This window comes from Anas acuta, chromosome 3, assembly GCF_963932015.1.
Source record: "Anas acuta chromosome 3, bAnaAcu1.1, whole genome shotgun sequence".
Taxonomy (NCBI): Eukaryota; Metazoa; Chordata; class Aves; order Anseriformes; family Anatidae; genus Anas; species Anas acuta.
The window spans coordinates 98,737,554-98,763,899 of NC_088981.1; the positions used below are offsets into that span (position 1 = coordinate 98,737,554).

Sequence of the window (26,346 nt, forward strand, 5' to 3'; positions counted from 1 at the left end):
ACCCCCACCCACCCCCCCCCCCCCCCCAAAAAAAAAAGAAAGAAAAAAAATAATATATATATACATAACAAATAACAAATTATTACTCCGGGGGATTGTGCATATTAATATTACCACAGAGTTCAAAGAATTTCTACCTTTTTTCTGTTTCTGGAGGAAGTGAGACATACGTTCGTTGTCTTTTCTTCTGCTGTCTGACAAAATACTAAATTCCAATCCACCAGGGTTAGCTCAGCAAGACTCTGTCCCCACTAAATGCCTCAGGATAAATAGCCTTGAGGTTCTGTGGCAGGTCTGCTTTCTTCCCACTAACTTTGACACCAAAATAGCAATAAAGAATGCTGGAGCTAGCTGGATGTGTTGAAGCATGTAGCCTGTGGTGCTCATTATTTAGCTTTATCACTGTTGTTTTTCACAATATCTTTTTGTTCCAGAAATGCATTTTTTTCAGAGGCATAGACGGATGTTATGGGAAAGAACCTGGTTTGCATTGTATTATCAATAATAGTAATAATAAAAATACGATAAAGGTATATTGTTCTTTCTTCTGAAAGCAGACAGGTTTTAGATTTCAAAGTAAACCTGCCACGGTGCTAAGTGAAAATCAAGCACATGGCCATGTATTTTTCTCTAACAAATGTGTTTGAATTCCATATACAGTATAAACAGTATATTCAAATCAGCTGGAGAACTTAAAATGTTCAAGAAGTAATCTTTTGCATATAATTTAAACATAATGACCCTGATGAACTCTGTAGTCATGACAAAGAGTTGTTGTCATGACCTATAGACTCCCCTTATGTCAAAAGACATATAGTTCTTGAAACTGAAACTTAGCTGGCATTACAGTGGGAGGCAGTCCAGTAAAAACTGTCCAAGTATGTATTGTGTTAGCCATCTTATATGTGCCAGAAAGAAAAAATCGTGTATTATATTTGAGATTTAAGCTACTGACCTATTAAGTCAGCTCTGAAGACATCATTAAGATAAATTTGATCTTCCTATAATGAATAATATGAAATACAGTTTGGTGGTTTATTATTTAAAATTTTAACCTCTCCAGCATGTTTCCATTGTGACAAAGGAGCACAAAGGAGCATCTAAAAATTTGTCTGCATGCTGATAACTTAAGGTAAAATGACGATCGCATAGGTTCTTTGGGACTATTCACATGCTCAAAATCTATGTGAGGTTCGAATTTAATGGATGAGATTCATCTCATCTGACTGTAGATATCTAGTAGTCATTCGCCTACAAATACACTAAATCCCTGGACTCACCTTGGAGTCATTGCATGGAAATAAGGATGTCTTGTGTTTCTTCTGTCTCGCACAGTCACTTATGATAAATCAAAATAGTTCCTGTGTTCAGCATGTCTCAATTCTAGAATCATAGAATAAGTCAGGTTGGAAGGGATGCCAGCGGTCACCCAGTCCTGTTCCCTGCTCAAAGGGAGATCTCTAATGAGATCACATCACACAGGGCGATGTGATATCCTGAACACCTTCCAGGATGGAGATTCTACAAACTTGATGGGCAACCTGTGCCGGTATTTGATCATCCTCATGAGAAAAACAAAAGAAAAAAAATGAAAAAATGAAAAACCTGATGTCAAATTGGAATTTGCCATGTTACAAATTGTGTCTGTTGCCTCTCACCTACTTAGGCAACAGAATTTTACTTGCCTGAATGGGGTGAAATTGAAATTCTCTCCCTTGAATTATCAAAAACCAATGATTGTGCTGAAATTATAAAACGCATATTGATAAAGATACATATATTCCATTCTCCACCCCACCACAGTGACCCATCCTACTACAGTTCTGCACTCAAGAGAGGACAGTAGCACGGTGATACTTCATATGTCTTTCAGTCATTCAGGCTGCTTCTGTTCTCCAGCAAGGCTCCTCAACCTCTTTCTTTGTTCTGCAACAAGTAAAGCACGCTGAGTCTGGCAGACTGTAATTCCACAGATTTTTCTCTCTGCAACAAAGCCAAGTATCTTGCACCTGCATACTACTCTCTTTTCAGCTGGTGACAGTACCCCTGTTAGTTCCCATCAGCAGTCCTAGCGTAACTTTTTGTGTGACTTCATGGGGTACAGGATAAGACACCTAATCAATGCTAGAACCATCCCATCTCCCACAATCCTTTTTTTTTTTTTTTCTTCTATGTGAGTTATTACAAATTTAATGGGATACAGCTGGGAGCTGTTAGTGGCGCATCAGTTAGATAGTATCTGTAGAAGCAAAATGTCTGTCACTTCAAATTATCTTAAATCATTACTCCGAGTTTAATACAAAATAAAGCAAAGTTACAATACTGGAAGCAAAATGTTCACTAAAAAAAAAGAAACTAACTCGACATGCAATCCAAGCATATGTTTAATACCTCGATAGCTTTTTAGCTCAATAGTTTCTGTTAGCAGTCTAATTGTATAAGCAACTTTGCCCATCTTTTGAGGCTGTATTTCATTTACAGTAGTACACCCCATTATTTTTTAACACAATTTCAAAGAGATTAAATAATTTAGACAATTCTTTTTTTGGGTTGAATTTTCATTCCATAATCCACACTACTTCAGGCTAATTAGAAATAGAAATTCTGGCAAGAGAGTAATACAGCAATGTAAACAAGCCATTAGAAAACTCTGTAAGAAAAGCAATAAAAATTGAATTCAGACATAAGGAGGAAGAAAGACTGAATGACTGAAATCCTTACCCTCCAATAACAAAAAATCAGTTTTTTGCAGTTCAGCTGGCATTGAAAATAGATTTTCTCTTAGAAAAGTCTTTTGATGTAACACCTCTTTATTTACCAACAGCTCTGTATCACAAAACTCCCAGTTGCCATTTTTTGATTTATTAATATTAATTGATGAAAAGTGTCAATGTCAGGAAGAGAACTAAGTTTACCAATGCCCATCTATTATTTAAACTAACATCACTCTTGCTAAGACAGTGTTTATTTTATTAAAATAAGTTAATGTAATAAAAAGAAAAAAAAAAGACATTTCACAGTAAAAGTGAGATAAAAATAGGCTGAGTAAAGAAACCAGTGCTTCATGCTATTTAGTGGAAATGCTTGTCAGAAAGAAAGTTTCAGATTGGGATACAAATATGAAAATAATAGAAAATGTGAGGGTAATTCATCCCAAATTTCTAGAATTTAAGAAAAACAAATATTCTAGGTGTTACCATTCATACTCATGTGTAGAGTTAAAGATAGTATGGCCATATTTGGTAGAAATGGTAGAGAAACAGGAAGCTTTAGAAACTAATATATTTTAATATGAAATATTAAAAGGAAAATATTTCCATCTTCAAAGAGCTTTTCCTGTATCTGCAGCATTTGTGTATTTCCCCGTAGAAGACACATCAGCAGAAAGGATCTCTAACATTAGACATTGAAACATATTCTTGGCAATTAATCTTTGCTAGTGGAATGCTTCATCCACACCTGACAAAGCGATGATACTCAGATGCTGGCAAACAGTGTCTGGTTGTGACTTCACAGCAACTGTGATATTTGTCTCTGACCAGACTGCACTGGAAACCACCACGAAATTCCAGTCTTTCAAGATGAGTAAAAGGCCTTCAATTTTCTCAGCCTTGCAGTTCAAACAATTCTCGCGACAGTAAGACTATTTTTATGTGATAGATTCAGTGATTGCTACTTTGTGATGAAGAATGCTTCCAATCATATGGAAGAAGGGGAAATTCCATATGACTGATGAATCTATTGAAGTGGAAACTGGAAGGATTTTGTCTTGTGTTTCATTCAGAGAAGAGTTTAATGAGCTTTGGTAGTGACTTAAAATAATTATGTAAAATTCTTGATAGTGTCATCAGGTGTGTATTTCAAGTGATAGTGAGTGTAAAGGAACAGAGAAGTTACTGCCTACGTTTCTGTTTCCTGTTTTGTGTTTTTTTCTCCTTTTTTTGGTGGTAGGTGGCATTTGCAGTCTTAGAAAGATTTGAAGCCTGATAACCCCATATATAGTTGTGTATAGGTTATAAGTTGCAGTCAGTATTCATTTTCTGCTGTTTCAAACTATTAGAACTCCACTCCATTTACTTCTGGTTCTTGTTGCAATAATATAATAACAGCAGGAATAAAAGAGACAGGAATCTCCTCTAGCTGTGTCTTAAAATGGTCTTTAAGACTTACCCCTTCTTCCCCCTTCTAAGCCTCCACCTCCCCTCTTCCCCCCCCCAAAAAAAACAAACCAAACCAAAACAAAAAAGAAGCCATGTCATCTTACTTTGTGGTGATGTGACTTCATAGCATCTTGAAACCTCTCAAAACTCTTATGTGATATTAAAGCTCATCCTTGTCAGCGAGCAGGAGTAGGTGCTTAGAGGTCCCTCTATTTTTTTTTTATTTTCTGTGTTTTGATGAAATGGAGAAAAGTGTGGTATTTAAGCCTCTAGGATTTATTTTCACCTAAATTTCAGTGCTGTCTTGGTGCTTGCATCATGTACTGGTTGTTTCACTTAAAGTGGGAAAAAAAAAAGTTCAACATTTCATTTAGCTTTTGGTTTTAGTTTCGATAATTGTTTTCATGTCTTGCCTTATATACATTATATTTTACAGACCACAGTGTGATACATACAATAATACGTTATGGAATTTGTAGAGGGAAACAGTCGTAATTGAAAGCAAGAAATAATATAGTAACATTGAGCAAGGTTGAGAACAAACCCACTGGATGGTTGGTGGTATGTGGCACATGAGTCAGCTGTATGCACTTTCAGGGAAGAAGGGTAGCCACAAATGGGACAGTATTAGTAATAACAGAGTCAGCAGGTCAAAGGAAGTGATTATTTTCCTCTGCTTTGCATTTGTGAGGCCACATCTGAAATACCTGCATCTTAAATACTGCATCCATTTTTGGCCTGGACTTTTAGGATCCCTCACATCCATTTTGATTCTGTGCAAATATCCTGTCAGTGAATCGTTCAGATATCTAGCTGCCTTTGTTTGAATTTCTTAACTGTCTTTCATAACTGATCACAATATTTTAATAAGGTAAAGGACAGCGGAAGCTTTAGTGTCATCTGCAGTATTGCCAGCACCATGTTTCAAATTAGAAAAGATTGATTAATTTTTATAACAAAACTTGTAGTGGCCTTTGTTTAAACAAAAACAAAAACAAACAAACAACAACAACAAAAAACATGATTGTGTATTAGCTGTATTAGTTGTTGCCCTAAGAGTTCATTTCAGTGATCTCTCATCAGCCACTTGTATAACTTTGTGCCACTTAGATAAGGAATTCACGTTGCATACATTTATGTGTCTTCTGAACCTGAGTTATTATGTAGGCACCCTATATGGTGACAGTGAAGTGCACCATTTTTCTGTCTTAAATGCTCTGGATTGTCCTCTCTCACTTGTGTAAGGATTCTAGTATCTTAGCTTCGATATTTTAATTTTCCGTCTAAATTATGCATTGTGAATGGATTCTCTTCAAGGCAGCAGTTTGATTGTTTCCATGTTCCACTGTATATCAATGCATAGTCAATAATAGATGTTCCCTGTGTCAGAGGGATGTTGAAGAGATCACACCATAAGTCATTCCATTACAGCACTGCAGGGATGTTTATGAGAGCCTTAGATAGAAGGAACCGTATGCTCAAGGGGTGATTATTTCACTCAGTTTACTTGAAGATAATATAACATGTTTTCTTTTGGTTTGTTTGTTTTGTTGTTGGTTTGTTTTATTTTTATTTTTTTTTTTTACCTTTTCTTTCTTTCTAAAGAGATGAAACAGAGATCTCCTGAAACGGAAGTGAAACAGAATTTTGACATTGTTTTTAGGTTTTAGTAGGTAACATGATAATTCAATCATGAAAGGAAATCAAGGAAATCTACTGATAACATTTAAGTCTTCAGACCAAGAATGTTATTTTTGTTAGCAGCAAGTATAACACTTAACAACTCATTTAACGGTAAAGGGTATCAGCTACGTGTACATATATATAAGAATATTGCATCTTGCTAATATTGCATATGATGGGTATTTTATATTACCTTTTTAGTATGTAGATTTAAGTATTCGTGTTTACTATCAAACTCCCTAGAAATTACAATTGTTAGGTTAATAACATTTTCAGTAAGGCTCAGAGTGACTCACGTAACCTTTGTGTGTCATTTTGAATGCTCATATTGACATATATCATAAATTAAACAGTAGAAAATTTCACCTTAGATAAGAGAATCCTAGATAACAACCCAACCCAGCAACTTCACAGAACAGTATTCTGGATTCAATAGAAAGCAATACAGCATTAAAGTATAAATATAGCAACTGTGTAAACATAGCAGACAGTGGTGATATTCTCCAAGTTATAAAAAAGATACAAGCAAAATAGTATATAAGTAAAATCTAATTCTCATGACACGCATGGACACCTAAGAAGTAATCTATGTAACTCTCTGAAATTTAGTTGAAACTATTGCATGTCATATGTTTTAAATATATATAACCAGTGTACTTCCATGCCACTGCTGAATAGACTTCTGTTATTCCTACTGAAAAATTTAATAGTTGAAAAAGTGTATCGCACCATCATCCAGATGTGTGGGATTTTAGAGCACAAAGTTCAGCTTCCTATATCTGGTAAGGAAACATTGGCATTTGTAGAACAAAGTTGCTTTAAAGATATAAAAGAAGCATAAAAATTGAATAAAATTCAGTTGAATATTAGCACATGTAGATGCTGTTATGAGAAAGGGCCTTACATTCAAAAATATTACAAATAAACTTTCAAGTACATTTTTCACATTCCTATGTCATAAAAGAACTTAAAGGAAACTTTGCTTAGAGTTTTGTATAGAAAGTATAGGAATTTAATAAATTAAAACTAGGGAAGACAATTTGTTGCAACATTTACATTCCTAGCAAATGAAACCAACAATGCAGTAAAGAAAAGTCATTTTGGTTTCAAAAATATTAATATTTATTCAAAAAGATCTAATTCATATTTCATGAGTACACTACCCTAAGTTTAGTAATTATAAACAGTTGGTATGCTTAAGGGAAGTAAATGATCAGCACATATAGATGCTGGTACAGAGAAAGTATTTATTGTATGTGTTGCTGCTGATACTGTCCATTATTATCCTTCTTTTTGTTGCCTTTCTTTTTATTTGAAAATTCAACCCCCAAAACTTTTAAAAAGTTGTAAGGATCACTTAAACACTGAGAGATATTGGACAGTTTCAGAAAACTGATATATCTTCCTTTACGGATATATTTCTTCTTACTGCAGATCTAATGCATTTGAAGTGCTGGCACTCGATGGAGTTAGTACTGGGATACTTCAGTTTTATACAGCCCAGGAGAGTGCTGACTGGCTGAGAGCAATATCAACTAACATCAGTGATTTGACACTTCAAAATGTATGTTACTTTCTGCATATTTTCTTGTCTGTGCTGTTGTAAAACTATTTCTAATTTTCCAAGGGCAGAAAATAATTCACATTTAAGATACCATTTATATAAAATGTGTGTTTTGGGGGAGGAAAAGGAGGAAGGAAAAAACAGGAAGAGGTTGCCTGATCAATCAAAAGTATCAAGTTTTCAAGAGTCGCAGTGTTATAAATCAGAGAGTAGTACAACTTCAGATTGCATTTATTATTTTAAAGACTTCTTAAGGAAAAGTATTGATCCTTCTTGGTCATTACACAGAGCTTTAAATATGACCAAATATTTGTTTTTACATTTTTGTAATTAAATTGTGCTTGAAATCAGCACTTACTGATTTTGAAATTAGAAATTCTGTAGCTAGTGAAGTGTGACTTACAGGATCTTATTAGGAGACAGTATTTTTACCTAAGTTCTCTAGGACTTTTTTTTATTTAAATTTACATTATTTCATCTTTCTCTATGGAAGTAGAAGGGTGTTTCTTGTATAAATGATTCCTGCTAATTCATAAGTAGCATTCGCTGTTGCAAGCAGAAGCATTAAATAAGCCTTGGAGAAAAAGAAATCATTTGGACAGCACATTATTATTCCAAGAAAGAACAACAGAAAATTTGAAGATCCTAGAATGAATCATAAAGTTAATAGGCAACTTGAACGTGTAGTATATTGAAAATATATTTCAGTCTCTGAGATGTTAGAAGGCAGTGATGAAAAAACTATTGGACAGTTGTCTCTGGAATAAGTCTTTGTGCCAGTTTTTAATCTTTTTTCCTTAGATGTGTTCAGACTGTAATTTCATTTCATGACTGTAATCATGATCTGGTGGCATAAGTATCTTTAACTTGCACTTCATACTCCTGGTTAATTGTTGCTTAGTTCTTTAGATTATAATGTGTAGAATTTGTGTTAGATTTCAATGTAAATTTTTGGTCAAAACAGATTATAATTTATTTTTCTGCTCTTCAAAAGTTACTTGGAATCAGATTTGACCAAAATAGCTTTTTAAATAAATTAATTGTTATTTAATATTCAATTACTTTAAACAGTATATTTGACAAAATCAAATATTTTTGCTTATGATGCATTCTGTATAAATATAGGTCTTTCTATTTGAGAATTCTAAGAAAGCTATGTAAATTATTCATGAAATTTCATATTTCCTGCACTGTTAGTAGTAAAAAGAAGTGAATGGAAATATTATTAGAGCTTTTCCAACCCAATTTTTTTTTCCCAACCCAATTCTTTTGCTTTTGAAAAATTCCAGTGAATAAATGTCACTTTAAGAATATGGATGAATAAGCCAATAAAAAGTGGCTATAGGTACAAGCAGATTTTATCAGAGGTAGGGTTCTAGTCTGTTGTTTTTCAAAATACACTGTATGCAGTAGCATGTGTTCTGATGTAGTATCGCCACTGTATTGTGACTGGTCTGCATAAATATTTTATTTTATACAGAGTTTTTTTCTTGGTCTTCTCAGTTATTTATTACAATAGTGAATTCTGTAAACCAAGTGAACCACCTGGTGTTCATCTAAGTGGCTGTTCGGGAGAAGGATCTGATAGGGGGAAAAAAAAAGTGCTGTGAAAAACTCCTGTATTCAGTGCTCTTGGTCAAATACAGAGTAAAGTCTATACAGAGAATTAAGAAGAGAATAAACTTTTTCTTTCAAATCAGTTCTTTACAGGCTCTGTCAGATATGCTGCCTATAGAACAACTGGACAGGTCTGACCACAGTGCTGTTTTAATTACTAATGATCAGAATAGGAGATATACCAGCCAGTGACTATTCCTTTCACCACAAACTACTTTTTTTTTGTTGTTGTTCTTGTTTTTAAAGACCAAGAATGTGAGGCTGGAGTGTAACTTAAGTGTACAGTTAAAGAAAGCTAGGGACTGCCCCCTGTCTCTGAGGGGAAAAGGGACATACATGCTGTTTAGGACAAGGCCTTCAAATTAGATTTATTGAAAATCCATTCTGGATGCTTTTTATTACCTCACTATTACCATTTCACAAAATGCTGTTGTTGTATTTTTTCTGCACCTCTTGTGGAGTTCCTGAAGATAATCTCTACTGGTTCAGAGATTAATTGCTAGATACACAGTAACAATTGACCTTCCTAGTGATACTGTTGGCATAAACAATGTCAGCATTCTTACCTGCCACATTACTATGTATTTAAGCAATATTTTCCATTGTTCAGTTTTACCTCTTCACAGTTTTAGATTTTGATTCTGCCAATATTTATCTCTTGATTTTATTCACTCTTCCTGCAGTTTAATCATTCCTAATTCAGCTGTGCATATTTGTGCTACTCTTTTACATACAACTTTTGTCATATACTTTTGCATACCATTTTGAATATTTCTCTTTGAATTTTAATTTGTAAAGTGCTCCTGATGCAGATGAATTGTTTTCTTGCAGTGCACCCTCTCTTTCATACATCACTTTACCTTCATATATTTTATTTTGCCACTGTACAGTCTCATTCAGCAACTGGCAGCTCTGTCAGATCTCCTGCTGATGCCAGAAGATAATCCTAATGTAGGCAGTATAAAAATAACTCTGCCACAATGTGACACTTCTGCTAATGTCAGACTACTTTTTTGAAGTACTGAAACATCTAACTTCTTTGCGAAGGCAAGCTCTCTGGGGATCAAGCGTAAAGGAGGAGTTGTCTTTCAATAGTGAAGATGTAAGGAGTCATCACTGCATAAGAATGCTACCCCTGGATGCTAGCATATCTAGAAAGTGTTACTCAGTAAATGAGAAATAGTGATTCTGGTACCAGCCTGCAGAGTGATAATTCTTACAAGACAGAGGAATACAGGGAATATTGCAACATGGAGAAAGATGTAAGGGTGTCTTTTCAACCCTCCGTACTGATACATGTCCTACATATATATGTTTAGCTAGGAAAATCTTCCTGTAATTGTGAGTTTTAGAAGCAGTATGGATTACATTTTTCTAAGGACTCTTGCCAGAATTTATTCACAGCTCCATTCATATTCTTGTATTTCACATACTTTTCTGCCAGTGTGAAATTTCCCCATCTTCTTTCTTTGGGATATTATTTCCAATCTTCTCAGTGTTCTCCAAGCTCTTCACATTTACCTTTGGCAGAAGAAAATAATAGAGGTGAATCAGGACCTCACATTTACTTTTTTGTGCACCTTTTTTCCCACAGAAGGAAGTACAGCTGAAGAAGCTGAGGGGAGAGAGGGAACAGAAACTGCCAGTGAAGCTGCCATGATGAATTGAAAAGCACAGGGACAACTCAGTCTGAATGTGCATCTGCATTGCACTGCTCCTGTTCCTATTCGCTTAGTTAGAAGGTTTTTGTTTGTTTGTTTGTTTGTTTTTTTGCTGTGCTGGGAAAGTTCTTCACAATTTGGAATAATTGATATTTTTCTGTTTTGTGCCATTCAAGTACAAACTATTAAATATATGAAGCTTTTCTCATTGATCTTAATTGTTTTCTTTCAAATATAACACTGAACATTAATATAGTAATGATATGCAGAAACACATAAACTTAATGCTGCCAGTTCATTTCCATTATTTCCATTACTGAGACTTATTTCTTGTATTTATAACTTTTTCAATTTTTTATTTTTTTTTTGGTACATTTTAAAGGTGTCGTTTTTCAGAACTTTAATCACAAATAGATGAGTAAATCATAAGTAGGTAAGAAAATTAGTTAAGATACAGTTGTTCCACTTAAAGTATCATTTAAGTTTTTTTTTAAATCATTCCAGCAGCTTCATTGGAGAGTGGTAGAAACTTAAAATTTGGTTTCAAAACAGGGATATTTGTTTTTGACAGCTGTTTCAATTGTACATGTTGTAGTATTAAACATTTTCTGTTATGCCTTCATGTACAGGTATATCTAAGTAATACCGTATATCAAAGCGGAGTGAAATTTCGGTTTGGCTAGTGAGAGACTTACATACTAGGAGTTTTGAACTTGCATATAAAAAAGAAAGAAGAGGGAAGGAGTCTTGCTGCTTTCTTTACATAGCAATATGTGGGGTACCTGTAGATAGATGGAAACATCCTTGGGTGCCTACAATACGTAGGAAACAAATATGACTACCTCAGTGATTACAAAAAAAAAAAAAAAAAAAAGTTCTACAGTTCTACTGGTGGTATAAAAACATGGTATTTCTTTGCTGCCTTTTTTTTTTTTTTTAACTCATAAATTCCCATCTGAAAGTATCACAAATCAAGCCATCGAGGTTGTAAAGAAGGTTGTGTCAGTAAGGCTAGGAACCACATCACCTAAATTTAGCCAAACAATAAGCAGTTGCTTATAACCCTCTGTTACCTAGAAAAAAAACAAAAAAGTACCTGTCAAAATCTTTCTTTTTCTCTCTGCTCACTATAAATGGAGTATAGGTATATTAGATGTAAAACTTTTTCTTTTTCTTTAGATTGTCAAACGTATCTCCAGCCTAGGAGATATTTGAGTTTAAGCATGTGGTTATGAATGATTTTATCCCCATTCTGTTCCTGCCCTGTATGTATTTATTTAAAACAGTGTCGTAATTACAGTTGCTTTTTGCTTCCTTTTCCAAACTGCCTGCAGTCTTTGCAGATCCAGGATTTTGGTTTTATCTTGTTGTCTCCAGCTCCCGTTATTATACTGCAGTGCTGAATATTAATGCAGTCCCAGCAAGGTGTAGCCTATTCCATTTGTATTCCTGTCTCAATGCACCAGCTGTGGAGGAATGTAGAGAGCACGTGGTACTGGGCACAGTGCAGAGTGCATACTTCTCTCTCTTCAGGATGTAACATGGTGCAGAAGGAGTTCTTTCCTCTCCCCACAGTCCCACATTAGGACAGCAGCCATCCCTGCTTTGAATGAACTAGGTCTGTACAGTGAAAAGCTGCAGAGTCCAAAGCATTCTTTCCTATTGCCTGTACCAACAGGAAGCTGAACTGATGGTGAAGATACTCTTCATGGTACTCTTCCCTCATTCTCCAGAAAAACTGCATGGCCAGTTTCACACTCAATTTTCCAGGCACATCTGAACACAATAAAATAAAAAGTAAGATAAGAAAAATATTCCTCTTATATAGGGAGCTTAAGTGGTTTGGACTGAGCCAGAGAGGCAGGTGAAGCAGACAGGATCACTGCTAGCCCTGCTTATTTGCACTGTTTTATATTACCATATTCGTAGCGTGTCTGTGGTCACCTGCATGGAAATAATGTATTACATTTATATTGCTTGGCTTCTGTGTAGTTACTTTGTGTGTGTATTTGTCTCTGAAGCACTGGAGATAGTCTGTAGCTGAAGCTGGGCAGTGTGTGATGGCATTCATAGAATCATAGAATCATAGAATATCCTGAGTTGGAAGGGACCCTTAAGGATCATCAAGTCAAACTCTTGACACCGCACAGGTCTACCCAAAAGTTCAGACCATGTGACTAAGCGCACAGTCCAATCTCTTCTTAAATTCAGTCAGGCTCGGTGCAGTGACCACTTCCCTGGGGAGCCTGTTCCAGTGTGCAACCACCCTCTCTGTGAAGAACCCCCTCCTGATGTCAAGCCTAAACTTCCCCTGCCTCAGCTTAACCCCGTTCCCGCGGGTCCTGTCGCTGGTGTTAATGGAGAAAAGGTCTCCTGCCTCTCGACACCCCCTTACGAGGAAGTTGTAGACTGCGATGAGGTCTCCCCTCAGCCTCCTCTTCTCCAGGCTGAACAGGCCCAGTGCCCTCAGCCGTTCCTCGTACGTCTTCCCCTCCAGGCCTTTCACCATCTTCGTAGCCCTCCTCTGGACACTCTCCAACAGTTTCATGTCCTTTTTATACTGTGGTACCCAGAACTGCACACAGTACTCGAGGTGAGGCCGCACCAGCGCAGAGTAGAGCGGGACAATCACCTCCCTTGACCTACTAGCGATGCCGTGCTTGATGCACCCCAGGACACGGTTGGCCCTCCTGGCTGCCAGGGCACACTGCTGGCTCATATTCAACTTGCTGTCTACCACGACCCCCAGATCCCTCTCTTCTAGGCTGCTCTCCAGCGTCTCATCGCCCAGTCTGTACGTGCAGCCAGGGTTTCCCCGTCCCAGGTGCAGGACCCGGCACTTGCTCTTATTGAACTTCATGCGGTTGGCGATAGCCCAGCTCTCCAACCTATCCAGATCCCTCTGCAAGGCCTTTCCACCCTCATTTGAGTCCACAACTCCTCCAAGTTTGGTGTCATCAGCAAACTTGCTCAAAATACCTTCTATTCCTACATCCAGATCGTTTATAAAAATATTGAAAAGTACCGGCCCTAAAATTCCTCCTGGTGTTACAGGTTTCCATGTGCCTTTTCATCGTGTCCTGCACAAATGCTCGGGATTAGGCCAATAGGATCAGGCCACTCGCTAAACCAGACCAGTGAGGTCTGCTTCCTTCAGCAACACTGGGCATGTCACCAGTTTGTTTTATCCACATTACAGTGTAGGATTCTTGAGTTCCCACTGGCTTGTTACTGTCAGTGCCCCGAGAAAAAGAAGCTCTGCCGCCTCTCCTCTCTTCAGGCCACATGTGGCTATGCAGCCTGGGGTCAGGCTGCTGTGGGCAGAGCTGTGTGTGGGAGCTGTGAGGAGCCATGTTAGTAGCCCCCACTTTGCTTGGTGGCTGCCTGTCAGCTCCAGTCCCCTCCTTTTGTCCTTGTCTGTGCTATGGTACATATGCCTGCACCTGCAGGCTGTGCCCTGTCTCTGTTGTGGTTGTCCCTGTTCCTCCTCTAGGGTGGTGGGGAGGTGGTGTAGAGCATGGCAGGATCCCTCCGAGGGCCCGTGATGCGTTAGGGCTGACTGATGACTTCATATAGGCCTGGGCCTTTGTATCTGCCTGTGTCCGTAAAGTGAAGGCTCCTGCTGTCATCTTAAACTCCTCTACGTCACATTGTGTTTTAAGGCTATTTTGTTTGCAGTCATGGGTAACTCTATACAGAATAACAACTTGTTATTGCCATCTATTAATTACAAGTATATATATACACATATATATCATTACATCCTACAATTGTACTTTGTTAAAACAAAATAGACAATAGTCTATTATATAGCTCATTATATTGTTATTTTATTGCTAAACGGTGTAAAATAGCTTCAGACAGCCCAAGACAAGTCAAGACAAATCCTTACACATATTGAGGCCTCTGTCATTCGCGTAACACAAAGCCTGTTGGCTGCTCACAGGTGTGCTTGGTCTGGCTGGTATGGAATTAACATTCTTCATAGCAGCTGTTGTGGTGCTTTGCATTTGTGGCTAAAACAGCATTGATACCTTAAAAGTGTTTTTTTCTGTTGCTGAGCAGTGCTTGCAGGGCATCAAGAATTTCTCTTTTTCTTATTCTAACCCCCTCTGCCCCTCAGTGAGGGATGGGTAGGGAATTTGGAAGGGAAACAGCTGGGATAGCAGACTCGAATTGGCCAAAAAGGTATTCCCTACCATCATCATTGTGTTCAGCAGTAAAGCTGGGGGAGCATTTGTCTTCCCTGGTGCCTGTTGCTGGCAGACTGGCTGGGCATTGGTCTTTTTATAGGAGGTGGTGAGGGATTGCCTTTACATCACTTTTTTTTCTTTTCTTCGCTTATTAAATATGCTTTATCTTGACCCACAAGTCTTCTTGCTTTTCCTGTTCCTATTCTCTCCCTGTTCCTGCTGGAAAGGGGAAGAAAGAGGGCAGCTGTGTGGGCCCTCAGCTGTTGTCCAGAACTGACTCACCATAACAGGTAATGGTGTCACTGTATTTACTAAGCTACATGACTACAGACATGCTCTGCTTTTCTGCAGATTTGGTCTTACAAATCTGCTCTTGCCAGGATACAAGAGGAAGCCCTGGATTTCTTCTGCTCTTTTTCTGTTGAAATTGTAACTTCTCCTGTGCATAATTGTAGCTTTTGGTATTTATCACAAACCTTTCATTTGTTACAAAATAGGTTGTGTAATGACAAGCTCCTTTGGAAGTGTTTATCAGCTGCGTGACTCTTTGCAGTTTATAACCCTGCATTTAAAGAGACTATATATACAGTCACTTAGTCTTATTCCATTTCATTACTACACTTACTAATATTTCACTTTAAAGAAGGGAATATTTGCCAGGATTTGTCCACCACTCATCTGTGGAAACTATGACTGCCAAAGAAAATCTAAAATCAGCAGGACTCTTATTTGAACAGTGAAAAGAAAGATATGTAACTTTATACTGACAATAAACTAAAGGATAATAAGCAATATTCCTTTTATTTTTAAACATGTCATATACACTATGGTATTTGTTTTCTTAAGTGAGGTGTCTACAGGACAGTATAATATTTTTACCCAGAATGGAAAAGTTAAATTCATAAATGCAAATCTTTATGAAGGATTTCATGAAAACTTACATAAAAGGTTTCCAGTCTTTTGTTTTGTAAACTTAGTATAATAGTATAAATCCAGTATTTGTGGATGGAACTATATATTTTCTTGTAATTTGAAAGTGTTAATGCAGTCTTCAATAACTACCTCAGTACTAATTGAGAAACTCTTCATATCAGCATATTAATAACTCTGAGTATTATTCCATCTCTATTTCATAGATGAAAATGGCAAATAAATGCTGTTCTCCCTCAGACCAGGTAAGACTTTCGTTATTTTACCCAATTTTTCTAATTCTTGTTTAGCTGCAAAATTTAAGAGCTTACATGCACACATTTAGCCCATTTGCAAATTATAAAACAATGTTTTCTGTGTTTTTAAGTTCTGAATTGTCCTTTTTAGTACATAATGTATATACATGAAAGAGGGGTCAACATAAATTACAACCATATTGTGGAAAGCACAGTGTGTGTTTGCATGCAGTATCATTGCAGTGAGTCTGACAAGTTAACTCTGTATTTATATTGCATATCATGCACAGATAGCCAAGCAGTGCATTAAGAAACTAATCTGGTTTGGATATGTCAAGCTGTGCAGATTACGTTTGCCATGAGCATTTGTCTGGGATTTACGGAGCTCAGCCTGGTGAGATATTGCTTCTGCTCCAGCTAGCCAAATGTCCTAAAGACCCAAGTGAATTTACCATACTGGGAAGCCTTCTTACTTTTTATAGCATTGTAAAGAGTTTTTTTCTTTTACTTTGTAAAACATAATTGTAGCATTTTCTAGGCTAATCCTGTAATTCTGGGAAGCACTTTGAATATGTTATTAGAAAACTTCACTTTATATGTGCTTTCATAGCATCAATTTGGCATTGTACCATTACTCAGGAAGAAAGTGTCCAATCCTTGCTGTTTCCAAAAATGTTGGCTTTGTTGATTAAAGAAGTGAAAATTAGGCAAGCTGTCTTTAATATTTAACGTTTTACTGTAGAAATTTATTTATGAAGTTTTATTACAGACATCAAAAGATGAGTCAAAATGCTTCATATCAGGAAGAAATAAATATCTGTCACTAGTTTGACAGTTTGTATGCTTTCTATATGTCATTGTTTTGTCATCTTATTTGGAAAAGGTACTTGGAAATTTATAGACTTTTCAAGAAGTTATTAAAATATTTAACCGTTAACATTTTCTCCTGTGTTAAATTATTTTCTTATATTTAGGTCAGTATTTTGAAATAAAAATGCACTTGGAAAAAAAAAAAAAAGAAAAACAATTCTGTATATCGCAGATGATCAGAAGTTACCCCCAGTCCAAAACAAATACCTCTTCTGTATAAGAAGGAATCATTTAATTGGTCTCTCTGTCGTGGTTTTTAATTATTAATAAAACCCATAAGAAAAACTGGTGATTATGAAAGCTAGGGGGAAAAGGTATTGAATCTGAATGTCTGTTGTTGGGTAAACTGTCTACTACAAGTTACTTAGAAACTATTTAAAGTTTACTTATATCAATTTTGGTATACGTAATGTATAATTTTAAAGTTACAGTTTTAAAAAGACATTCTCTCTCTCTTTTTTTTTTTTTTTTTTTAAATATTGAGGGCAATCGTACATCTAACCCTAACTATCTAATTTGATTTCCTAATGTTCTGGTTTAGCCCTGGCAGGCAGCTCAGCGCCACCCAGCCACTTGCTCACTTTCCCCAGGTGGGATGGAGAAGAGAATTGGAAAGGTGCAAGAGCTTGTGGGTATAAATAAAGACATTGTACTAGTGATGTGTGCAATCAAAGCGAGCTAAGGAATTCATTCGCTGCTTCCCATTGACAGTTTCCCATTCCCCAGGGAAACAGGACTCATCATGCCAAATGGTTTCTTGGGGAGACAAACACCATCACTCCCAACGTACCCCCCTTCCTCCTTCTGTCCCCCAGCTGTTACTGCTGAGCATGACACCACATGGTGTGGGACACCCTTTTGGCCAGCCTGGCTTTGTCCCCTCCCAGCTCCTAGTGCACCCCCAGCCTCTTCTCTGGCAGGGCAGCACAAGGAGGAGAAAAGTCCTTGGCTCTGTGTAAGCACTGCTCAGCAATGACTAAGACATCAGTGTATTATTGCCATTAATTTCATAAAAGAATCCAAAACATAGCATCATACAAGCCTCTACAAATAGAAGTAACTCTGTCCCAGCCAAAACCATGACACCTAAATTAACAGGTTAATGTCCATAAACTACCCACATAATCAGTGCAGAAAATTATTGTCTTTCTGAGAGTTGTTCAAATATAGCACTTGGTGCTTTAAATTATTCTTTGTAGGATCCTTTTCTCTGTCTTTGCTCTACTGGAGTCGTAAGAGTAGCTTCTTAGCTTATCATCTAAGGTAGGTGCCTAAAGTTAGGTAGTACTTATCCCGCTTTTTCCATGCAGAATATGGAAGCAAAAGAAGATACAATTAGAAACTTAATTTCAGGAACTGAAAATTTAAGGCAGGACTGACAGCAGCAAAAAAATGGATTATCCTCTTGTGTTAATTATCCTAAGCCATGCTTTACTAGTTAGTTAGGGACTAAAAGATTTTAACAAATATACAGAAATTACAAGAAATTAAAAGGTGTTCAGTAAATACCACTGCTGAAGCTGTGGCTCTCTGTATATATAACCTGTGTAGATCTCAGATAACGTCTAGGCATTGGATACTTTTAGAGAGTATTGGTGCTCCACAAGGATAGAGGGGTATTGAGCCAGTTTGTGCATTACTTTATTGAGTACAAAGGCTGTTGAGTCACCACTCTCCAAATACTACGTTTTGATTCTGCCTGATATAATTTATTACAATGCTCTAGAGACTTGAAACCACTTGATTCAGTGTTATTAGCAGGCATAGATTGGTGACTCAATTTTTAAAAAGACACACACTGTTGGATTTTTGTATATTTTTTATAAAACGGTAAATTAGGTGATTATCTGTACAGAAACACCACTTTCAAGGTGTTTTTATATTTCATTTACTGTTTTTAATTCTTTTGAGAATAATAAAAAACATTTCCTGTCCTGTCCTGCACTAAAATAATATGATTTCTTCTTGGTAGAGATAGGAAAGTATTGATCAGATATTAATTAAAACTATATATTTTATTCTTATGCTATAAAACAGGTTTTTGCTGCTTCCTGTGATGTCTTCTTCTTTCTTTATTTTGATTCTTTTGTAGTTGAAAGAAAAGGTGAACTCCCTATCTACGTATGCATCTGTATATTTAATTTTTCTTCTGTAGTGATTGTGAGGATTTCAGTATTTATAAAAATCAGTAATTTAGAGCATTGTGAGGTCCCTTATGTTTGGAGTCGTGTTCAAGCACTTGTGTTTTTTAGCAGGCTTGTGTGTGGTGGTGTCTCAGAGACAATGCGTTCTGCATCTGCAGCCCTGTAGTTGTGAAACTCCCACTAAATTATACCAAAGTTTCACATCTGTATCTCTGCCAACCGATAAAATGATTGTGAATCTGTTTTCACTGCAGAGATACTTCACCAGAATTATTCATTGGCCTTCACAGCCATAGTCAAGGCTTGCAAAGACTTCAGTATCACAGTAATTGAATTAACTGGGGTTTGAATCATTTTATTTTGTTGTTTCTGAAATATCTATTCCATAAAGAAAGAGTCAGATGCCTAAATCATGAGTTCTTCATTGACCTCTGGAGGAAATCATGTAGAAGATGAAATCTGGAAATAATGATTATAAAAGCATAGCATATGACTATCTGGAAGGCTAGGACAGATTAAGATGCACCAGCAAGGGATAAATAGGTAACAAAAATTACCCTCTAAGTGCATTAATTGGAAGAAGACAAAGAAAATTGTTTGTCTTCTACTCAGCATATCAGAAGTCAGCCTTCAGTAAAAAAGGTCAACTGCAACAGGTTTTTCTTGCAATTAGTAATAGCAAAAATGGTAAAATCTCAGATTATAATATGGAAGAAAGTTTTGGTGGTATTTGTGTCTGGTGGTATTTGAAAGACTGGTCAAAGTAATCTCAGAGCTACAATCAAGAAATTTCAAGAAATTTAGAATAGAATAGTTCAGTTGGAAGGGACCTTCAAAGATCATCTAGTCCTGACCTCTTCAGAGCTAATCAAAAGTTAAAGCATATAGCGAGGGCATTGTTCAAAAGCCTATTGAACACTGCAGGCCTGGGACATCAACCACATTGCTAGGAAGCCTGGTCCAATGTTGCACCACCCTTACAGTAAGGAAATTTTTCTTTATGTCCAGTCTGAACCTCTGCTGGCACAGCTTTGTGCCGTTCCAGCACGTTCTGTCATTGGTTACCAGGAAGAAGAGAGGGGTGCTTCCCTCTCCACTTCACTTCCCCTCCTCAGAGAGCAATGAGGTCACCTCTCAGACTTCTTTTCTCTAGACTGGACGACCAAAGTGTCCTCAGCTTCTCCTCGCAGGACATGCCTTCCAGCCATTTACCAGCTTGGTTGCCCTCCTCTGGATGCTTTCAAGGACCTTAGCATCTTTTTTATATTGTAGAAACCAGAACTGCACACAATACTCAAGGTGAGGCCACACCAACAATAAATACAGTGGAAGAATCACCTCTTTAGACTGGCTTGTTATGCTGTGTTTAATGCACACCAAAATGTAGTTTACTGCCTTGGCTGCCAGGGCCCACTGCTGGCTCATGTTCAACTTGCTGTCAACCAGAACCCCCAGATCCCTTTCTGCTGAGCTGCTCTCCAGCCACTTGTCTCCCAGTCTGTGCCCGTGTCCAGCATTACTCCATCACAGGTGCAGAACCTGGCATTTTGCTTTGTTGAACTTCACGCTGTTTTAGATCTCTGAATGCTTCAGTCCAGATCCCTCTCCAAGTCTCCTCATCCTGCCAGAGTCGAGAGCACTTCCCAGTCCAATGTCATCTGCAGACTTGCTGAGGATGCATTCCAATCCTGCATCCAGATTAGTCATAAAAATGTTGAACAGGACCAGCCCTAGAACTGAGTCCTGGGGAACACCGCTAGTGACCTACTGCTAGCCAAATGTAGCCCCATTCACTACTGTACTTTGGGCCCTACTCTAGAGCCAGTTCATCACCTACGGTAGCACGAACCTGTTTATCTCACAGCAGGATAATTTTTCCAGAAGGATTCTGTGAGGCATAGTATCAAAGGCCTTACTGAAATCTAGAAAGATTACATCTGCCACCTTCCCTTCATCCCCCAAGCAGATATATTGACCTTATAGAAGATCAAATTACTAAAGTAGGACTTCCCCCTAATGAACCCACATTGACTATGCTTGATAATTGTTTTGTTATTTAAATGTCTTTCAATATGCCCCAGGACAATCTTCTCCATAACTTTCCAAGGGACTGAAGTTAAACTAACAGGTCAGCAGTGTCCTGGATCTTTTCTCATGCCCTTTTTGTAGATGGGTATAACACTGGCTAGCTTCTAGTCAGCAGGGACCTCACTGGACTTTACAACCTTTGGTAAATGCTTGAGAGGGGTCCAGCTATAACTATCACCAATTCCATCAGCACTCTGAGGTGAATCCTGCCAGACACCATGGATGTGAATGTTACACTGATACAAATGATCCCTTACAACTTCAGTGACCACAGATGGAAAGTTACTGCTCCCCTAGTCATGATCCTCCAACTCTGAGGTCTGGGCAGCCCAAGATCTGTCATTACTGTTAAATATTGAGGGGAAAAAAAAAAAGGCATTAAATGCCTCCTCCATTTCCCCTTCCTTACTTGTAAGGTGACCATCCAGTCTGAGTCCAATGTTTTCATCCAGTCTGAGTCCAATGTTTTCCTTTGACCTCCTTTTGTGGTTAACATACTTGAAAAAAGTATGTTTGTAGGGTGACATACCAGACTAGCAAGGGTCAAGCATCATGGCTGTTAATGGAAAAGAAAGAAAAGCAATAGAATTATAGACTAGTCAATTTAACATCAATCACTAGAAAGAAATTTGAAGTAAATAAGCAAAATATTTGTATGCATCTGAGATAACAGATGAGTGACTGCCCTGAAGGATTTGTCAAGAATAAATAGTGACAACCAATCTAATTTCCTCGTGTGGATGGGTGACATGGGTGACAGGTGTTTGCTGCAACATATCTTGATTTCAGTAAGGCTTATGACATTTCTTGACACAACAATATTTTAAATAAGTGTTATCAAGATTTGGTTATACAAACTTTGTTAGATAATCCAATAATAGGTGTAAATGGTTCACTTTCAAAACTGAATGATGTATTGACTAGAAGTCCTTAAAAGACCTGTCCTGGATATTCTCTTGAATATTTTCTTTATGGTGTATTAACAAAAGTAAGCCTATTAATTTTGCAGACATGAGGCTTTAAAGAATAGCACTAGACATAAGAATGATCTTGACATATTGAAAAATGAGTCTGAAAAACAGGGAGGAAGTCAATTAAAGTACAGCATGTAAGCAAGTATAATCAGCAAATGTATGTCAGAGGCCACAGGAACAACTGGAAAGGTGTTTACTGGAAAATACTTGAAAACTATATGGAGAAAAAAATTCCGTTAGTGAGCTTTGGTCTATCTTCCATTGCATTGCTAGCATTTGCAGGTAGGGTGGAGGGGACACTTCAGTGATTCCCGACTGCAGAAGCCAGTCAGATATATGGTCAACAAGTCAACAGATTTATTATTATGGTTTATTTTTACATCAGCCTGTTGTAATCAAGTACAGGGCTTGTCAGTCAGACCCTGCAGAAGCCCCAACCACATAGATTATCTGCCTCTTTTTTTTCTTTTTTTTTGTTGTTTGCCTATTACCCCTCCTCCCAAGAAAAGTAACCCAGCCAAATTATAATATTTCTGCTTCTCCTTTTTTATGATTTTTACATGCTTATTTGAGTATTTCAGCTTTAGGCTGTGATACTAGCACCAACCAGTAAACCAGCCCCCTTATTTTCACTGTCTTTTGACATTCTTCTCTCAAATTGAGTTCCTGTATTTCCTGTCCATATATTTCACCTGCTAGTTTACACCATTATTTAATTAGTTTACCCTTGGGCTTGAGCTGGCCAACCACTTCTTGCTTTGCACTGTACACAATGTCCAGCAGTTTCTCACATTACTTCATCAGTTTAATGTCAGGCCAGGGTAAAAACTCTTACACGGCAATGGTGATTCATGTTAGACATGAGGAATAGATTTCCTCATTACTTGTTAAGCTAATAAATTTATGGGAGATTCTGGGAGAAATTTTGAGGGCACTTTTACTTGAGATCCTTAGACCAATAAGGAAGTATCTGTTAGAAACAAAATAGATATCATTAGACCTGCATTGCAGAGACATAATTTACTAAATTTCTCAGAAGACTCTTTTCCTCTCTGTTTTTGATGATTGTATGAATCCTAATTCTAAAATAAGGGACTTTTCAGATATGGAGGGTTGGTTCCTTATAGCAGAACTGCTGCTCTGGGTATACCATGAACATCTTCTCTTGGCTTCATGCTGCAGATTAAAAGAAGCTGTGCACATACTCCTGTAAGATCAAATTTCCTTTTTTATTAAAAAAATAAATTAAAAAAATTACATTATATGCCATTTTTTTTCTCCTATTTGTTAATATGGAGAAATTCAATTCTTGCAAACGATAGCTTTACAATTTACACCAATAGAAAAGGAACAGGATTAAATTTCTTCAAGCATGAAGTAACAATGTAAAGGTTATTTCCCTGGTAATTGTTCTAAATTTATTTGTATGGGAGGTCAGTTACGCAATTCCTAATGAAATTCTCTTGATCTGCTTCAGAGATTTTTCTTGGACCTCTGCTCTTTCACTGAAAATACAACTTGTTCTAAGCACTACTTCAAAGCACTTGAACTTTTCAATCTATAGTCAGTTAGCTAATATGTAGTGCCTCTGTGAGGTAAATAATTATTACTACTATACTGATTTTAGAGAGGAGGAGGATGCAGATAAAAAAAAAAAAAATCAAGAGATTTGCCAAACTTTCTGGAAAAAAACAAGCCTTAATATTGAATACCAATTCTGAACACCATGGTTGTGTTTCTGAACATACTGTTCTCTAAAACACATTTCTCAGTGTCCACGCTACGTATATATTCCATTTTTGTATGTTAATTAAATAGTTTATCTTAGATTTCTCTTCAAAGTTGTAAGACTTGTAAACATTGGATTCTAGAAACTCTAGAATGGGTCAGATGAAAGAAACTTACTCCTATTTAAGTTAACATATACAGAGGAGTGTATTTAAGTAGTGTCCCTTACCCTAATATGTTGACTGCATCTTCTAGCATTCAGCTGGATTTACAGTGTATCTGGCAGTGCATGGAACAATGTAATTCTGTCTTCAGTGAAAAATCATGTTCTCTGCTTAAGATGTCTTCTTTAGATGTTAGAATACATCTAAAAACTGAATATAACAATTGTTCTTTATTCTCCTTTTCACTCTATATTTCTGCCTTGTGGATTGTTAGAAATAATTTAGAGTATGCTCTTAACAGCTTTTAGAACACGTTTCTTTTCCACTCAATATTATAGAAATGCTATTTCGCTACACTATGAGACCAATCCTTCTCCTTCAGGATGATTCTCCAACTAAAATTATTTTAACACAATTTTAAGCAGAACTGTGATGTGATTGTTTGGGGGATCACATGAAGAAGGAAGCTGAAACTCATTTTCAGACTGAATTTTCTTCTCTGAGGACTCCTTTGCAACAGATGTAGTTTGAAAGATTTTTCTTTTTTTATTTTTTTCCAAAATGGCAGAAGAAACAAATTGAGTATTTGGTGAGGAAGATAATAGCTTTTTAGGTATACTTTAATGTTGTTGTAGTATCACTAAAATATAGAGTAGGCATGTAAAACAACCAAACAAATATGAAGGACCTGAGCTTTCAATTTTTAGTTAGTTTGGACAGTTTCTGCTGAACAAATAGTTCTACTGATTTAGTATAATATGAGAATCATAACAGAACTGTGCATCTGCTAGTATAGGAGAATAAGAATCACAATAGTTAAATAAGACATATCACAACAGACCAACTGTTGTGATATGAATATTGCTTTTGGAGAGAGAAAAGGAACAAATGTATAGCATGGATAAAGAATTAAATCTAATTAGGCAAAATTAAATTCAGATTCAGGTGCAATTAATTCTCATTAATTCTACATTCTTGCACGACATAAGCTGTGGAATGATTTCCTTGAAAATTACAGAGAAAAACAGTAACTGCAAGAACTAGCATGAAAAGATAGGAGAAAAAACACAAATGAAGAGGCTAAGAAGTCAAGGCAAAACAACATGGCTTTGATATGAGAAACATTGAACTGTTTCAAAACAAAAGCAAAAGGATTTACAACTAGATTTAAAACATTTACAGAATATGAGTCTTGTTTGGTGATAGCCATTTTTCATGATCTCCAGATTCAGTGAGGGAACTTGACCATCTTCCTATCCAGCTCACTAACTTAGACACAAATATGGTTTCCCAGGAAGAGAAGATGCAAATGTGTTCAAGTACTGAAACTTGTTAATCTTATCAAACACCAGGTCAGGTTGCTCAGAGAGACTATGGAATCTTCATCTTTGATATTCAAAACAAACAAACAAAAAAACCCACCTGCTATCATGTTAATTGTGTTATGTCATCTGTTATATGTTGTTTATGTTGATACTTAAAAGTCATTTGGACAGATCTCTGAGCAAACTGGCTTACATTGGCTTTAAGCATGGTGTTGGACTAGATGACCTCCAGAGGCCTCTATCAGCATATGACTCGGTGTGGAACTTCTTTCCAGAAAGGCTCTTAGATATCATCATATCATCAAAGAGAACAATGTCGGCTGCTTGTTAAACCAAGCAAAGAGGCAAAACAATTTTCACTAAACAAAGTACTCTGAATCCATATTTTGCATCAGCAGCTAACTCCTGGGAAGCTGCATGAATTCACATACATATCAGTCTTCATAGTTTCCTTTGGCTTAGTACAGACATGTTGCTATTTGTGGTGTTCAAGCTGTGCCTAGCTGGAACTTAGAAAGTCTGCTTTGAAGCTGAAGCATGTAAAACACTGAGTGTCATCATTTCTAAGTTCCTCTGTGGTTTCATCTCTATAACATTATGTTTTGAATAGCAAACATTCTGTAACCATTAATCAAAACTTCTAGCATTCCTTTTTTGGAGGGGGGGGATCATTGTATATGTGAAAGGCACACAAATACAAAAGGTGATAGAGAAAACCTGTAAGATTTTTTTTATTCCCAATATGTAAAATTTTAAAACAAGTCTACCCACTTGACAAGTCTACCCACTTGTTTTTGGAAAGACCAAAAGCATCTACTTATGTTACCTCAAGATGTGCTTCTCTTTGCTTTCTTAATTTTGTATTGTTCCACGATGCTTCATGGTACACTTGTTCTTGACTTGCAGACCAAGCTGGCATCTGTTGTAGATTCATATCCCACTTTAATTACATGAGTGTACCCATCTGTTCTGACTTTTCATACATCAGAGATCTACTTGATTTTCTTCA

General features: G+C 36.8%; 1 protein-coding gene across 6 annotated transcripts in view; it reads left to right on the plus strand.

The window, feature by feature from the left end:
- The window catches only part of SNTG2 (syntrophin gamma 2), a 285,480-nt gene that overhangs the window by 199,854 nt on the left and 59,280 nt on the right, over positions 1-26,346 (plus strand). For 4 of the 6 annotated variants that reach the window (XM_068678487.1, XM_068678488.1, XM_068678485.1 and 1 more), the window contains 2 exons: positions 7,278-7,407; positions 16,015-16,053. In XM_068678487.1, coding sequence (XP_068534588.1) covers positions 7,278-7,407; positions 16,015-16,053 — 169 coding nt within the window. Of the gene's footprint in view, positions 1-7,277; positions 7,408-14,697; positions 14,874-15,057; positions 15,169-16,014; positions 16,054-16,334; positions 16,982-26,346 lie in introns of those variants that run through there. The other 2 variants (XR_011095342.1, XR_011095341.1) reach the window with 2 other exon arrangements.